Source organism: Amphiura filiformis, chromosome 1, assembly GCF_039555335.1.
Source record: "Amphiura filiformis chromosome 1, Afil_fr2py, whole genome shotgun sequence".
NCBI classification, from domain to species: domain Eukaryota; kingdom Metazoa; phylum Echinodermata; class Ophiuroidea; order Amphilepidida; family Amphiuridae; genus Amphiura; species Amphiura filiformis.
In genome coordinates this window covers 54,112,341-54,130,405 of record NC_092628.1, presented here as the reverse complement: position 1 = coordinate 54,130,405, position 18,065 = coordinate 54,112,341, and the positions used below count along the sequence as shown (strand labels likewise).

General features: G+C 35.5%; 2 protein-coding genes across 2 annotated transcripts in view; one reads left to right on the top strand and one right to left on the bottom strand.

Moving 5' to 3' along the window:
• The window catches only part of LOC140148901 (3-[(3aS,4S,7aS)-7a-methyl-1,5-dioxo-octahydro-1H-inden-4-yl]propanoyl:CoA ligase-like), a 107,480-nt gene extending 103,401 nt beyond the window's left edge, over positions 1–4,079 (top strand). Inside the window, exons 8-9 of the mRNA XM_072171005.1 lie at positions 3,488–3,540; positions 4,014–4,079. Of these exons, the coding sequence (XP_072027106.1) occupies positions 3,488–3,540; positions 4,014–4,059 (99 nt within the window). The 3' untranslated portion in view covers positions 4,060–4,079. The remainder of the gene's footprint in view (positions 1–3,487; positions 3,541–4,013) is intronic.
• Positions 4,080–5,768: 1,689 nt separating this feature from the next.
• Positions 5,769–13,358, bottom strand: LOC140161710 (receptor-type tyrosine-protein phosphatase kappa-like). The gene is made up of 8 exons (XM_072185013.1): positions 13,283–13,358; positions 11,990–12,096; positions 11,595–11,814; positions 10,983–11,067; positions 10,453–10,687; positions 10,259–10,298; positions 9,779–9,911; positions 5,769–9,384 (listed from the first exon to the last, which is right to left on the bottom strand). The coding sequence occupies exons 1-8, from the start codon at positions 13,356–13,358 to the stop codon at positions 8,988–8,990; spliced, it is 1,293 nt and encodes a 430-aa protein (XP_072041114.1). The 3' UTR covers positions 5,769–8,987.
• Between the last annotated feature and the right edge of the window lie 4,707 nt (positions 13,359–18,065).

The window sequence follows — 18,065 nt, the reverse complement described above, 5'->3', positions numbered from 1 at the left end:
AATTTCTTTGGCCACCAGATAAGCTTTGTTTCAATAAAATCGTTGTTTTACCAATTTTGAGAATTTTTTTCGAAAGTGTTGTGGCGCGAATCTGAACAAAAACGGCGGGAACATATGGGCGGTGATGGCGTGCTTACTAAAATAGAATAATACAGGCGGCATAGGTCACGCGACACGTGACGTACGAGGATGACGAAAATACAAGGCTGACAGCCCCATTAAAATTAGACAGTTAGCAGTTATAAATTGATAAACAACATACTTACAGTGGGGTATTTTGTTGAACCCCAACGGTTTTAGAATAACATACTTTTGTTTTGACACCACATAACACATTTAGAATAACTAGAGGTCACCCGTCTTTCGCGGTCACTGTCTTTTGCTGTACTGATATTTTTTTTAATGTACTGGTCAGGTGCAGATGCAATTTCAGTGTTTGAGTTTATTTTTACACCCCATTTTTAAAGTTATGGTGTAATTTCACCTGGTGCAGTCTGAGAATAATCAAAATCAATTTACAATTTTGTAGAACACTTACTTTTAACATGAGCTGTAATATTTTGCACAGACACTGATAACCTGTGATTTATGATACTCCTGTATGTTTTTGAGACAGGAAATTGTCGAAAGTCACAGGGAAAAATGTTTCAAAAGTCACCCATTTGAGACTTCAACATAGTGAAATTGGATATTCTTTCAATGGTCCTTCAAAACAAAGCATCAAACACTTACCAAATTCAATAAACCAACACTTTACTGTTGACATAGGTTCTCCATAAAAAGTAGTGACCCCTTATGTTTGAACACTGGCATGATAATGTTGACAAATTAGTTGAATAAACAATACATGTTAATTACTCAACTGAGTTTCTCTGTGTAATGGTATAAGTGACCCAATATCAGACCAGACGGAGGGTTTGCGGGTGTTCATGTTAAACAGCATGACTGTGTAGTGTATTGTGACTGTTTACTCAGTGTTTACACACTTGTTTTGATATTTATCCCTATTGGGTTGTTCATGGAATGTTCTGGAACTCATATAGAAAATGTTAATGATTAAATTGATCAAGAAATTCATATCTAGTAATATGGAGAAAGTTCTAGCAACATTTAGATCATACTCTAATGGTCATGATTACTTGATTACCACAGTAGTAAAGTGCTGGCACGGTGCCAAAAATGGTTTGTGTTGAGGTAATGTGCTATTTTTAGAACTATGTGTACAGAGGAATTGATCTGATTGGCTTGTGGTGATTTCATGCACTATTTTGGGAATTGAGGTAATGTAATATGCCATATATGGGATGATTAAATGCTGTAATTTATGCAGATTAATCTAGAATCACAAGAAATAGTATAAAAGCCTGCCGGTTGAATGATTGGTAGGCAGCAGTCTTGAGGTGTAAGAGGAAACTCTGTGAAACTTATGTTAGCCAGTATTGGTACAAAGTTACCATTGAAGTCTTCAAACTTCGGTTCGCGGTTCTTGTGTGTGCGTGTTGGAGAGAATTCTTTACGCCAAAGGCGTAGTGAAAGCCAATAGTGCTTTATTGTTTGTCGACTCAAAGAAGTGACAGACTGAAGTATCTCCATCACCGAACTGTGATATTTTGCTGGACTAGCATAGAGTGTTATCTGTCTGTTAAGTGGAGCAGAAAGCTTGCTCAAGAGATCTCCGAGAGGGGAGCTTAAGGTCAACATAGAAGACCATTTGGAGAACACTAGCAGAGTAGCTAGGGTAGTGAAAGTATAGTCATCAGGACTTTGGACTGAGATTGTGGTAGATAGGATCGCGGACATTGCCGGATCTTGGATCAAGAACTGAGACCATCAACGGAATCTCATCAGAAAGCCAGCCAATCAAGATCTCCAGGCTTAGCTAAGTAACCATAGCATAAAGAAAGAGTTATTGTAAATTAAGTAATTGTTGTAACATTGTATAAGGATTGATTGATAGCTATACTGCACTAATTAATAAATAATCATAAGTGTTTTAAGTAATAAACAGTGTGTTTGTGTGTTTGGTGTTGCGTGAACCCGAAGCAGGTGATTTTGGCCTGGGTCATTTTGGTGACCATAACACAATGAAATGCGATTGTCCTCATTTTCGAGCAGAGGGTTCAACTTTGAATGAAACATTGTTGCACGTTACAGTTTAACTTCGGCGATCTTTTAATTTTAGGTAAAAATAGTCGATGAAAAGGGGGAAACTGTGTAAATAGACACACGTGGAGAGATATGCATACGCGGGTTCGTTGCATTCAAGTATTTCTGGATAGATGAAAAGCTGACCATAGAGGATTGGCTGGTGGTATAAAGGGTAAGCTAAAAATTGACACCCGTTAAATTAACAGGATTGATTTTATTTTAGGTACTCTGTTTATTAAATTTTAAAGTTTCTTTGTGGTCTCAATAATATTAATATTAATAACGAATAATTGTGTAAGTTTAATGTGACTTCATGTTTTCAAAAGTCTAACTACACACCTGATCTCGGGCTGCAATCTACGCTGTATGTGATATTGCCGCAATATTATTTACCGGGATTATGTTTCCAAGCTTTCTTGATCATCCTCGCCCAATATGATTATCATAAATATCACGGTGATTATGACCTGTTTACTACGTAAATAATCAAGTATTGTTTTATCAATTACTTCTGAGTTCTTGGAATCATGGATGATAAGGGATACTTTCGTGTTCTTGACCGAAATACAGTAAGTGTATAAAATAATAACATGTACACAGTTTAATTTTTTTTAAACATAAATCGTTATTAGTTTAAGGATGCCATGTACCTTCATTATGAATTAAGTAACTCTTTTAAGAAATGTATTGGTCGCATTGCCTTGATAAATTGATAAATATTGTTTAAATCTTTGGGAATTGCATCTTCATCCCTAGTAGTCGAGTTCAAGTATGGGCCAAGAGATAACTTGTTATGAGCATTTACCATACCGATAACATTGTGAGACCCTTTAAACCTCGGCCATAATACGGATTCTTGTACTCCCATTTTTATCAGGATCTAATTGTCATCAAAGAAGCCATAAATGTTGCCCCACTTGAGCTGGAATGAGCTCTATGAACACGAAGCCGTAGCATATGCCTTGGTTTATATACTTTTCGTTTTGGTAATCAATGTAAGAATTGGGCTTGCATGTTTTTAAGATTAAAAGAGGCAAGATTTAATTAGGTTCCAGAGCTTTACAATAATATGACGTACGAACACAGAGGTGGATATTACTAGGGACAATAATATAATATTATTCTGTAGAAATTTCTGTCCACAATCAAGATTATGTTATGCAATTTCATAACACGTTGCAAAGGTCTTTCTGATCAGAAACAACAATAACTTACAAATAACATGTAATGAAAACAAAATGTCAAGCTATTTTTCAGTCTTCGTAGTTCTCATACCTATTCATTGAATAATACAATAGTTGTGTCGCGTTGTTAACATTATTTTAAACATTTTGAATAGGTTGTTGGTGTCCCAGATGAGCGCTCATTCGAGGAGGTTTGCGCTTGCATCAAGTAAGTTAGACATCATAATCGTGTCTTTGCAATAATTAGACACGTTATTAACAAAAATAGAAATGTAACCAGGTGTCTTCCCTCGAAACCCAACGACACCACCTGAGAAACCGATTTTAAGAATTTCTGCAGTTAGACACTATGTTACGCCTCTGTCCAGGACATCTCCAATTAACGACACAAATTCATCAAAAATGCAAGACGTGTCAACCGAAGCCTGTTTTGAGACACGTCTTTATTTCATGGTTACATGAGTTTTACATTTGTCGTCAGCCAAGACACAATTCCATTTGAAAGACGCATATTGTTAAAAGTTTGCCAATACACAATTTATACTTGACAGTTACTATGAGATTTTCAACATGATATCTCAAAAATTATATGAATCTTCATATTCTCTCTCTGCACATATTCTACGCATATGATGTATTTGACTATCGACTTGACGATCTTCACCATTTGTGTCATTTCAGATTGAATAAGGAGAAACCGGTTACTGTGAATGGAGATGACATATGAGTGTATTGCGAGGGGAAGGTAACAGTTATAAAATATCAAATAAATTTGGTAAAAAAACTATTTAAAAAGGTTACCTATCGCATGTCATTTGTGGCGCGCAAATAGCGTGTTAGTATGTATGCGTAAATCACAAACTCAATGTCCGAATGAAATGAAAATTTGGAAATATATAAGCTTTTTGTGTGGATATCTATGAAACCATGTCCTATAAAGAGGATGCTAGAGGAAATGCTCCTTTAGTATCAGAGATGTTACAAATGCTTGGAGAATAAACGATAGAAATGTTTTATTAAAAAAAAATGTTTTTACTATCCTCGGTCGTGTGATAAAGGATAGACAGGGCCAATGTTTTGAGTAGTGGATGCCGGCGCAATAAAGTAATGGACCTGCATATCCTCCATCATACAATCATGACGATTGAGAGTAAAAACACAAATTCCTGTCGTTTATTCTTAATCTTAGTCAGTTAATATTATTTGAATAACTAAGGGACGCACCATTTGACTTCCTGGGTGTGAAGTTTTTGAGAAAAAAAACCCCAACTTTTCCCACTATCACTAAAACAACCCAACTTCAGCCACCTATCTGTGTATACAATAATGCATTAAAATTGAAAAAAACACATGGACTACGTGTTAATAACAATAATAATAACAGAAAACAAAGAATAATTATTTCTGGTTTCATAATTGTAACAAACAGTACATTTCGTCACCATTATTACTACATTTTTACACAGGTTTCCACACTCCTTATGCCTAAGTATGTGTTATTCGTTGACAAGTTTCCAACTGCAGACACAGGCAAGGTAAGTCAATTTGTTTACATGAAAAATGTGCTCAAAATTGGTTGTCAGTAATTGATTTTTACTTGGGGATTGCATCGTTTTTACCACTTGAACAGGATCATTGTGAAAAGTATCACAAAATTGCATGACTTGTAATACACAGCCGAACGTCAGACCAATGACAAATATATAGTGGCGTTCCTTATATCATTTTGGCGGCACTGACACCAACTTAGGACCCATAATACCAAAATGAAGTTTGTTAAGAGTTTGCAATGTACCAATCCGGCAATCCAGATTTTGCCTTCGCAAAACTTTGAATTCACTCTGACGTGACGCAAGTTGAAAGGAAATTCAATGCGTAAGCCTCATTGGCAAAATACATTCTTTCACGTGATGCTACAAAATCTCGTTCATTACTTCAAAATAGAGTAACTCACTTCAGTCAGGTAAAAATTGCCGAAACAAAAGTCAAATGCTTACCCCTGGCGTCATGTTCCATTTACGGACAGAGGACGTGTTGATATGTGGATGCAATGGTTCAAGTGAATAAACCTTCATAAAATGATATAGCAAATAAATGGAATTAACTGATATACATACCATGGGTTGTAACATCTAACCCTTAATACACTCTTCCAAAATAGAGGTGAACATTAGTCTATTTGTTTTCATCTATTACTTATTGTTTTTCTTGCTTTTTTAGTTCCACCGACGACGTATGGTCGAAGAGGCATCTAGGCTTTTGAAACTAAAACCTGTCACTTGAATCTGTGATGGCGATGAACAATATTTAAGACATTTATATTATTATATATATGGTATCTCAGGGTGCAACAGTGAAAAACAAAACAACCAGCTCGCCAACCAACCAAACAAGGAAAATAAAAACACACAAACAAACAGAATCAAATTCCGGAACATGTTTAATATTATAACCATTGTATTTTATTATGATTTGAGTATTTCCAAGTATTTCTAAATAGATTTATAACAACATATAAAAAATAATATACAATGTTTTGTCGCTATCTCAGGATGGATTTTCAGGACATGCGACCCATTTTGCTTTATTACATGAGCATGGTGATTGCATTACAATTAATATGCAAGCCATTAAGTCTGAGTAACAATAATGCTGATATAAATCGCTAACTGCTGGTTAAGAAAATTTCACATTAATTTTAGTATAACAAAACAATTAATAGCTGTACATTAGTGCTGCCAAATAGACTATAATTAACAGTATAATGAGTAATAAATGTGTCATTTCCATAGGATTTTATTTTTTATTCGTTACCACAAAAACAAAACCAAAAACCAAAAAACCCATACTTTATATACTTCTGAGAGAACACATTCATGATAAAAGTTAGAAGGTTGTCAATGTTCAATATCATACATTAAGGGTTAACAAAAATACCCACCTGAAATTACAAAAAACTTGGTTTCATTACTTCTAGCAAGAAAATTAAAAAACCTGTGAAGAGGAAACATTTGGCTACCTTACCAAAGTTGTTCGTTTACCTTTTTTTCAAAAATAATCACATTTGTCAAAAATGATGTTTTCAGAAACAGTTGCAGTTTTCAAGATCATAGCCAAACAAGTTGCCCAAACTTTCCCAGTATATGGATGAATTAAAAGAAGACAGTTAATTTTTTTTAAATTTCAAGATGATTAACATCTTAATTGTGGAGACTCGATTGTGTAATTTAAGATAACAAACACCTAATAAATGATGTACAAGACTGCTGTATTTTTTTAACATTTTGAATGAAAATCTAACACTTTTTTGTGTTCAACGAAGCAAAACAGACTCGTTTTGACCAAATGTGAGATTTGATTAATGAAATGTACCAAAGAGTAAATACTAAGAGCGAAACTTGGTCATAATTATGAATTGATAAATTGATAACATTCATAGGTTTGATAATGAAAAGTGCAATTTGTTTTGGGCAATGTTATTATTTTGGAAGAAAAGAAAGAAATGTATTTCGAAACGAGACAACTTTCGATGGGTCGCCAAATGTTACCACCTTTCACGGTTTTTTTTTTATCAAAGGGAGTTATATTTTGTGAACCCTTTATTAAGTTCACTGAAGATCCTGTCTATTTTAAATGTAAGGTGGTTACGGGTGTATGCTACATTACATTAAGATATAGATATATATTTCATTTTGATAGCAGCTGAGAAACATTAAAACCAATATTTTTCTTCCGAGTAAAATAATTTATGGTAAAGTTGCAACTAAGTATCAGACAATTCGTTTTGCATGCAAGGTTAACTGAAAAGAATTCACTTTGCAACTACTACTTTCCAAATGATCGTTGCAGGCACTTTCAGCGTGAAATAACATGACTTTCTCAGTGTATATACAGTTGTGTTCCTCCTTTTATTCTTGACCCGGGGGATTCACGCCCATTGTGGCCTGTACACCATCCGCGATAATAAAAACGCGTAAAAAGGGTCGTTTTTCGTGGGTAGGCACGATACGCGCGTATCGTGTTTAGGGTATCAAAAGCATTAAAAATTGGAAAAAATGTAGCAAAATTGCAATTGCTAATACGCGGAAATGAAATTTAGGGTACGAAATTTGATGCAAGGAATAAAGTCCCTGTTTAGGGTGTGAAAACAGGCGGTGTTACCTGTTTAAGGTATAGTTTTAGCCAAGGTTAAAATCCTTGTTTGGGGTGCTTTTCAAAAAGTTGACTATCGCGGATGGTGTACAGGCCACAATGGGAGTGAACCCACCCCCGGGATTCTTGCCTTTGCTGTATGTGCAGCCATGGACAACAGTTTGGAATATTTTTCACTTTCTTGCCATGAACTTCCTTACAATGTGTATTGCTCAATAATAAGTCCTAAAACATGTACAGTCAATCTGGAGAAGGAAGAGGTATACGCATGATGCTATGGTTTGTAATGATGAGTTCACAAGGAAGTATCCCGGATGTTTTTAAACAACCTGCTTCAAAACATCATGTTCAAAAAAATCATTAAAGAGCTCGTTTTGGTAAAATTCTGTCATCCTAGTGCCAATCTGTCTGATAAGGGGACTCGTCGTCTATTAGAACGTGTCACCTTAAGACCCCTTTATTTTTCAAAATAAACTTTCAAAATCATCCCTCACGTACATACCAGAGTATCTTCCCTAAATATTGCAGTGTAGTAAACCAAATACGAAGCATTCCAAACTTTTTCCATGACCGTCGTATATCAACAACTTTAAGATTTGAAAAGTACGAATTAAGTGTTCCAAGGGATGGCCAGGAGTTGTGAAAATCCCGTGAAAAAATACTCCACAAAGGTGTGCGTGTGAGAATTAAATACATGTACAAAACCAATAAACATGATGAATAAACTGATTTTACCATTACAATTTTAAAGAAACATCATTGGAAATGTTGCAATTTATATACATAATTATTTTAATATTAATTATTATGACGTTGTTTTAAGGTTTTTTTTGTAATATATCTCACAGGTGTCACGAGTTACAATATTTACTAATGCTATAACTACCCTGTAACGATATTAATCTGTAAAGTCATGCAGGCATATTTACACTGAATTGTCTGCCTTTTACATGTAAACAGTATCTTATCCCTGAACTTGATGAACCTGTGGCATGTCAAGCGTAAAGCATATTGTGACGTTTCTGAATACGTTTTATATTTCACAGCAATATTACCAGGATTCAGTTCATAATAGTATGCTTTTGAGTGAGAATAAAATACACTATTGCAATATAGTAATAAATTTGTTAAAATAAATAAATACATAAATAAGTAAATAATACATTTAAAAATGAATAAATGAATACATTTAAGGGACTGCAACTTATTTTGTGCAAGGTATCGCACGAGTGTAAAAAGTCTCTGCTTGGATATAAGCTGATATAGTTAACATGTTCTAGGATCAGCAAACTCACAGCAATTTGTGAGGAATAATTCCAATCAATTAAGCAAGTATTAAGTAGCCAGGCACTTAGCAAGGATTTTGCGGGCGAAATATGATACTCTCGGTATTGGTAAAGGTTTCGGGCCATGATATAATGAAATATTTTTAACAACCCTTACTTCTTGACATTTACACACATAAAATACTTCGCGTATATCAAAATGGTTTAAAATTTCAAATCAGGGAACATTAACACACGAGGAGCTAGTTTTACGATTTGTGTCACTTTTCTGCCCCAAACCTTGATAGGCATGTTCTTCGTCCATGTTCGCTTTATTCAAACCCTGATAATTCGACTCTTTCTCCTTTTCTGTTTCGCCCAAACCTTGATAATCATGTTCCGTTTCCATGTCCCCTGTATGTAATCCTTGGTAATCAGATTCTCTCTTAGTATTCACGTCTTCATAATCCATCTCATCTCCTTCATATTGCTTAGGTGTTTGTATTCCTTCCATTGCTAGATTCACTTCATATCCTGTCTCATTCTGTACTGCAGACTGCTGTGCGATTTGTGGATCTATTTCATCGTAAGTTTCGTTTGACGTGGGTGACTTTTGTGGACGAGAATGTTGACGTCTAAAACATAAAAAGACAATCAGTTGGAAACAGTCCATTAGCATGATTAGTCCGAAAATGTTTAAAGTTAGGAGGGTTAAGGTTATGCCTACGTTTAGGGTAAGCATTAGGGTTAGTGTTAAACACAAGGTTAGGGTCAGAGTTAAGATTCTGTCAGGGCTATGTTTAGGGTTAGGTTTAGGGTTAGGATGAGGGCTTGCGTTATAGGGCAGGGTGAAGTTTAGTGTTGGGGTGTGGGTAAGGATTAGGGTTTATAATAATTTCATTGACTTTTTTCGGACTATCGACCTGTAACCGGTCATTTTATAAATAAAAACCCTTTTGAACACTTGAACCACAAGTTTAGCAATATTCTTTTTGATTAGGAAATGATCTACTGCCTTATTATTCTTACCTACAATATATAACAATAGCTACAATAATGATTATCACTATAATAGTAATTGCTACTAAGGAACCGCCAATGGTTACGCCAATATTTGTAATTTTCTCTGTTTCTCCACAACTATCAATCATGCAATTAGGAGCTGGAAGGAATTATATGAGAGAAAGAATGTGTTCATAATTACTAAATTATATATAAATAAATAAATAAATAAATCAATCAATCAATCAATCAATAAAACAATCAATCAATCAATCAATCAATCAATCAATCAATCAATAAATAAATAAATAAATTGTAAAAAATAATAAAGAAAAAAGTCTAGACTATTTGTATCGGTCAATATCTGTAATATTCATGATCAACAATACCCAGGTATATCAGCTGTCCACATCGTTTTGCATAGTAATGTTTAAAAAAAGTTTGTACTTTGCGCTTTAAATTGAGCGTTTATAAAAGTTTACATTGTTGTTTACTATTTGACTTCACCTCTTATTATCGATACCGGTGACCATGCAACCACACATTCCTGAAATGAAATGGTAAAAGGCGTATCTAAATGCCAGTTTCAAGAGGTTTTCTACATTTCAAAAGAAATCTTGTTTACAAAAAATTTAAATTTTGTAACTTGAACACATCTTAGAAGAAATACATCCCCTCTTTTATCATGTTTATAGACTTGCCTCAACAGGAGTACAGCTAGCATAAGCTACCCTTACAGTATATGTAGAACCAGGAATAAGAACACGATTGATGTAACCACCATAAGTCCTGTTATCACCAAGAGTGAACGTCATTCCCTCCTCGATATCACTGCGTGTTAGATTAGCAACTATAAATGAATTTGAAGTCCCATCCAAATTGCTAATTTGTCTTTTGTTCCTATCCGGTACATATTCTACGGCTACAAACACGTTGCTATAAAGAAACAATGAATATGTGAGACAAAATACATAAAATATCATCGACGTTGTCGTCATCCTCCTCCTGCTATCCTAATAAAAATAATCCCCTGCCGTTTACATTATGCCTTCTGCTGCATAACATAACAATTGAACTTGTTTATATGCATTTAATTGGTATAAAGTACATTATTTTCTCGATGTTGCATTTAAATAGGTTTTTATTTAATTAAAGAATGAAAATAATCTACAAATGATAGCATTTGAATGAAAAGGAAATGTATTAATATGCGTTGTTTTGTTTCTCTAACCTTATGTATTTGGGTAGACCATCGAATTCAATGATAACTGATGGACCTGACGTTTTGAGAACGGGAGGTTCCGGTGGGTCAATATCTGGAAACAATGACATTTAGATCTTATATTTTAAATTTTTTAACACTTAAGATCTTTTAGTTACAGGTTGCAAGTAGTACAGAAGAGCTGAGATGTAAAAGAAATTGAAATGAATTCGCTGCTCTCATAGTTTGTTATGTTTTACTATATATATTCACCAAAAACCATGCCTCAAAGTGATATCGACAAGAATACAGCTACCATAAGCTACCCTTACAGCATATGTTGCACCAGCAATAAGAACGTTTTGCAGAATAAGTTATGCTCTGATAGTGATAAGTGAATTATATTGAAAATATGGTATATTTGCATTACTGTTAACCTGGTTTTAATCGACAATGATATGTTAATCAAGATTATGCAGCAAATGAAAATCGCTAGATTTTCAAGTTCGATTTTCTCGAAATGCGTATTTTGCAAATACGTCAGTATGTGATACGGCCGACGATATGACGACATAATTTAATAGAACGAAAGCAGTATTTGTTATTTTATTTTATTTGTAAGGTTTATAATAATGAAATTACCGGTATACGTTTTTGTATACACCTCAATGACTGCTTCTTCCCCTCGCCCAGCAGACGTCCTGCCTGACACTGTGAATTCATATTTTGTGGATGGCTCCAAGTCTTCTGCTAAATATTGAAGGTCACCATCTGCAGCAGTGATCGGAATCATTACAGTGACGTATCTGTCATCAGAGATTAAATCTGCGTCGTATGGTTTTTCAAGTACTCTGTATTTGATCTAAAATCACAGAACGTTATGCTTTAGATTCTTAAGATTATGGCATGTCCTTATAAGGCCTTACATGATCGTTTCTCGCTTTACCCTAATATCTGACATAGAGAAGAGGGAGCAGGAAGAGCAGAGTGTAAAAACGATGGATAAGCTTTACTAAAAAGGAGAAACAAAATCTTACAGCATAGTCCAGGATAATTCCGTTTGGATTTGTAGGTTTTCTCCATTCTAACACAATAGATGTTTTCCCTATTCCTGTTGCTCGTAGGTCAGATGGGGCACTGGATACTGAGAAAAAGTTAAAACAAATAAGATGAAGAAAATGTAAACGGACCTTCAATTATTTTGATGTCTTTGCACCAACTTCAGCTAACCATTGTTGCGTGATGTGAAAGACGCTGAATATGACATAACAGTTCCTCCCACAAAATTATAAAGGTCGTGTTAGCTATATCAATGGATAACACGTTAACAATTTTAAAACCTTAGGAAATGACTTGTTTTCACCTGAAAATCACAGGCCACACACAAAAAGCTACTAACATTCTAAGAACTTGTCATTACAAATATGAAACATGATAGTCCATGGCGTTGAGCTGTGGCATGTAAATGCCAAGTGCCTCTACAAAGTCATATGGAAAGGTTTGGATACAAAAACGATTTTCTTATAAACCATCTATGCACAGTTTCCACCTCAATACACCTGAGCACGCAATTTCGTTCAAGCTAGCAGTGAAATATCTCTACACAGTCTTTTTTCATTTTTTTCAATAGGTAACGCAATTCAATGTTTATAGCAAGGCGAATGTAGTAAATCTGTTGAAAACGACGATTTTTGGCCAAAATGTAGGTTTTAAAAATCAAAACCTCAAGTGTTCCTTACAATAAACTATTTTTAAAATATAAATTTTATGTCATTAAATTAAAGAGCACACTTATATTGTCCATATACTAGCCTCATTGGAATGAGCAATGGCCAATTCTCTTTAAATTGCAAATCTTGTGCAAACAGTTCTATTTTCGCCTGTTTTGTCATACGGTTGTATATTCAATGAACTATGACTTTGCTAAAGAGCGCTTACAAATTGATATGTTACGCGCGCGACGGCGTTATGCGCATTACGTACACGTAGATTTTGAAACCAGTTCTTGACCGTTTTCAACAAAATAAACTTCCTTGCCGTCTCGGTAAATTCCTCGATCTTCCGTATGAATTTGTCGACATTTGCATCGAAACTGACGGAGCTTTTCGTGGACTCACATAGTCACAAAAATACATACAACATTTCGCTATTTATATTAAGATTTACGCTGAAAATGCTCTCGTTTTTTCACATAGCTGCATAAAGGGGACGATATTTGATATTTTATGGAAGTTTGAAGACAACCCATATCCAAAACTAATAGCGTTACCCCCCCCCCCCATATTAGCGCGTTTTGTTATCAAAATAATTGATAATAATTTAAAACTTACCTTTGGGTGGACTTGTTGACGCTGGCAAGGTTGTGGTCGGAACCTCTGTGAAGATAGAAAGGATACCGATGATCATTATGCTTTATCTTTGTGTCGAGACACATCGCAATTCACTCGTAGGAACATCTACCATAGGGGCGCAGATGAACAAATCGACCAATAAGAATTCGCTAATGTCACGGAAACTGCTTCATTCACACATTTTTAGAACTCAATCTATTGCCAGCTTGCGAACTTCTAGCTTCTGACAAGTGGAGTAATGGTTTTTGCTCTAGAGATTTGTCTGGTTAAGTGTGAACGACCTTTATGATGAATTTAATTACGCTTCAGTCCGCCATGGATACACATATCTCTTCCAAGATCATTAGTAAACGCAATCAGACTCCGTGGATCAACCGCAGAGTTAAGCGTTTACATAAGCGTAACAAAGGGCGTATAACCAGTATAAAAAGGACAAAAATGATCAAAGTTATGACAATTTCTGTAAACAACGGAAAGAAACTTTCAAAGAAACAAGAAATGCATACAGGAGATATATTAACAACACATGCACTGAGTCACCAAAGAAATTATGGTCTTATGAGAAAAGTTTAATAGTCGACAATATAGGTATCCCTACTTTGAAAAAAGACGGGAACCTTGAGTCGGAGAATAAGCAAAAAGCAGAGATACTGCATGAACAATTCAGCTCGGTTTTCACGTGTGAAAATCCTGACTTGCCTGATTTGAACATCCCTATCATGCCTGATATCGAGGTATTAGTTGCCGGTGTTACCAAATTATTGCAGGAGCTCAATCCCAGTAAGGCTTCAGGGCCCTGATAATGTCCCCGCCAGAATCCTCAAAATTGCTGCTGTGGAAATTGCCCCTGCCTTAAGCTTAATTTTTCAAAAATCTTTGGATTCTGGAGAGATTCCTCTGTCATGGCTCCGTGCAAATATTACCCCTCTTTAAAAAAAGAAGAAAAAAAGAAAAAAAGGGGAGCGAACATGCGCCGCCAATTATCGGCCTGTGTCGCTTACTTGTATTTGTTCTAAAATTCTCGAGCATATTGTTCATTCCAGTATCATGATTCACTTTGACAAATATTCAATATTATTTATTTATTTATTTATTTATTTATTTATTGGAACATACACTTTTGTATCAGTGGTATACGCCTAAACAGCGGTGCGTTCAAAAACAATAACAAACATAATTGTATACAAGAAATGATTTAAAACAAAGTTGAATATATATGCACAATTATGGCACAAAACAAAAGCAAAATGAATTGCCTGTGTCAACCCAAGTTGTCTTGAAATGGGTCGTTAGCAGGCAAATAAAACGAAATATAGAATAATATAAAATAATTATGTACATTATCATGGCAAAAGACTGGTATTGAATTGTGCATAGATTCATTTAACAAGAGAAGCTCTAAGAGCCCAAGCACGTTTAAGGAATGATTTACAAAAAGAATCAAAACAAAAACTCCCTTTAACTGATAAACAACATGGGTTCAGGAGTAGACACTCCTGTGAAAGTCAATTAATTCTCACCATTCATGACCTTGCCCTTGGCCTCAATAAAAAATCTCAAAGTGACCTTGCCATAATGGATTTCTCTTAAGCTTTCGACAGCGTTCCCCATAACCGTCTGTTACCTAAACTTCAATTGTATGGTATTCATAACAAAACTCACAGTTGGATTAACAACTTCCTCTCGCACCGTGTCCATTGGGTCGTCGTAGGTGGCGAACACTCGACCTGGGTTGATGTTGTTTTGGGCGTCCCTCAGGGCACGGTGCTGGGGCCGTTGTTATTACTCGTTTACATAAATGATTTGCCGGAAAAATTAAATTCGTCTGTCCGTCTGCTCGCAGACGATTGTGTTTTATATTATGAAATACAAAATGATTTTGATGCAAAGGAGCTTCAAGAAGACCTTAATACCTTGGTCGAATGGGAGAAAAAGTGGTAATTATGTTTCAACCCCTCAAGGTGTTTCATAATGAGACTCATACACTCCAGAAAACCGAAACTCTTTGAATACAAACTGGGTGACTATGTTTTAAATGAAACAGATGGCCAACCCTATTTAGGTGTCTTCATTACCAACAAGCTCATTGGAAGAACCATATTCAACAGATATCAGCAAAGGCAAACCGGACACTGGGTTTCATCAAGAGAAATTTTTATCCTTTTCCTAAATCCACCAAGGAAGCTTCTTAAAGATCCCTCATTGTTGCCTGAATCGGAAAAGGCCATCTCAAACCAAGAAACCCAGTAGAGTAAGGAATTATAAACTCATTGTTAATGAGCAATTTAGAAGTGATCTTATTACTGAACTGGAATACTTTACTGAACTTAATGATCCTATAATTCCTATTGACAATTTGGTTATCTTATTTGATAGCAAGGTCCGGAATATTCTCGATCACCACGCCCCAGAGGTTGTTAAAATGCGCACGGTAAGAACCCGCTTTCCATGGTATAATAGTACTATCAAAGAAGAAAGGCAAGTCCGCAGAAAGTTAGAACGTAAATGGCGCAAGACCGGATCTGATGAGGATAAGCGAGTTTATCTTGATCAAAAGAATGCTGTTAATAATCTTATTGATTCTGAGAAAGCTAAATTCTATCAAAACAAATTTGCCAATAGCGATGTCAATGGTATGTTTCAGAATGTAAAAACCCTTCTGAACCAAAATACGCGTATCCTCCCTTCCTCAGACTCTACTGTGAGTTTGTGCAACCAGTTTGCCACTTTCTTTAATGATAAGGTCACCACAATCAGAGAATGTCTTGATTTGCATCCTGGTACCCAATCTCAATTTGTTGACTACCGCACTGAAGATGTGTTCAGTGATTTCATGTTGGTCTCTGAGGAAGATGTTTGCAAACTTGTCAATGCTTCCTCCACCAGTACTTGTATCCTTGATCCAATCCCTACTTGGTTGATGAAAGACCACATTGAGCGTTTTATTCCATTAATTACTCATATCATTAATGTGTCTCTCTCATCTGGTATTTTCCCAGAACCTCTTGGCAAAGCTGTTATATCTCCTATCATTAAGAAATCTTCTCTTGATCATGATGAACTTAAAAATTACAGGCCGGTATCAAATGTGTCTTTTATATCCAAACTCATTGAAAAGGTTGTAACTCAGCAAATAACAAATCATATCAATGACTGTAATTTAGGTGAAATCTATCAATCGGCTTACAAAGCCAACACGAGTACTGAAACTGCTCTCTTAAAGGTGAAAAGTGATGTGTTGAATGCCGTAGACAGAGGGGAAGTTGTCCTTCTTGCACTTTTAGATCTGTCTGCGGCATTCGATACCATCGACCACGGTATCATTCTCAAACGTTTACAGGATAGAATTGGTTTGTCTGGTAATGTATTGCAATGGGTTCGTACATATCTTAATTGTAGAAGTAGTCGTGTATTTATTGATGGTTGTGTTTCCAATTCAAGCCCTCTTGTTTTTGGTGTTCCACAGGGTTCTGTGATTGGGCCAATGATGTTTGTTATTTATACCTTGCCAGTGGGGAACATAATTCGTAAACATAATGTCTCATTTCATATATATGCAGACGATACACAATGGTATGTTTCCTTTTGCCCTAACATCCCGGGTGCTGCTGAGAAGGCGTTACAAACACTTGAAGCCTGTATCCACGAACTGCAAAACTTGATGAATATAAATAAACTCAAACTGAACAATGACAAAACGGAATTTTTCATTGCTGGATCCCATTATCGCCTTCAAAAGCCTCCAAAATGTTCGTAGCCTCGGGGTGATTTTTGACAGTCATATGTCTATGACAAAACAGGTGAACTCCATCGTTTCCTCTGTCAACCTCCAGCTTCGCAACATCAGAAGAATACAGCATCATTTGGATACGGACACTAAACATCATGTTGTCCTGGCCCTTATACTTTCGCGTTTGGACTATGGTAACAGCCTTCTCTATGGACTCAAGTCTCAAGATCTTCGCCGCCTTCAATCCCTTGAAAGCATCCAAGCTAATTTACAATCTACGAAAAAAGTCCTTGGAACGCTTGGTACACTCTGTCGAAATTCCGTGCAGAATTTCATATGATCATGGAAATGACGTATATTTTGCCTGGGAACAAGCATGACATCTACAACAATGATTAACCCTTCCCCTCTCCCCATCCATCAATGTTGGAACACATTGGGAAACCGCTGAAGACTTTGGTATTTCTCAACATTGCACGGGGAGAGAGGGGTGACAGTTTTCCGTTATTTAACCGCAAGCGTTCCAAGACTTTTTTTTCGTTGATTGTCTCTACCGAATGCAAAATATTTCATCTAAATTTCGTTTTTGGCTCATAACTCAAAAACGGAATGTCGTATGAGCTTCATATTGCACACGATTTGAGAGTGGATTATATGCTTTGGAATCATAACAAAATTGTTGATAAAGAAATTGGTTTATTTAGGGAGTGGTCACTGAAACCATCCCCTATGCTAAACAACACACGTTTCGTAATTATGGCTCTAAACTGCTCTAAAATGTCATTTTTGTCCCTTAACTTAAAAACAAAATGTTGTATGAGCTTCATATTGCACACGATTTGGAGGTATATAATATCCCTTTGAATCATAATAAAATTGTTGATAAAGATGTTGGATTATTTAGGGAATAGTCACTGAAAACACCTCCTATGCTAAATTACACACATTTCGTAATTATGACTAAAATCTCGTTTTGTCTCATAATTCAAAATCACAAAATATAGTTTTTAAAAAATATTACAATGTTTTGCA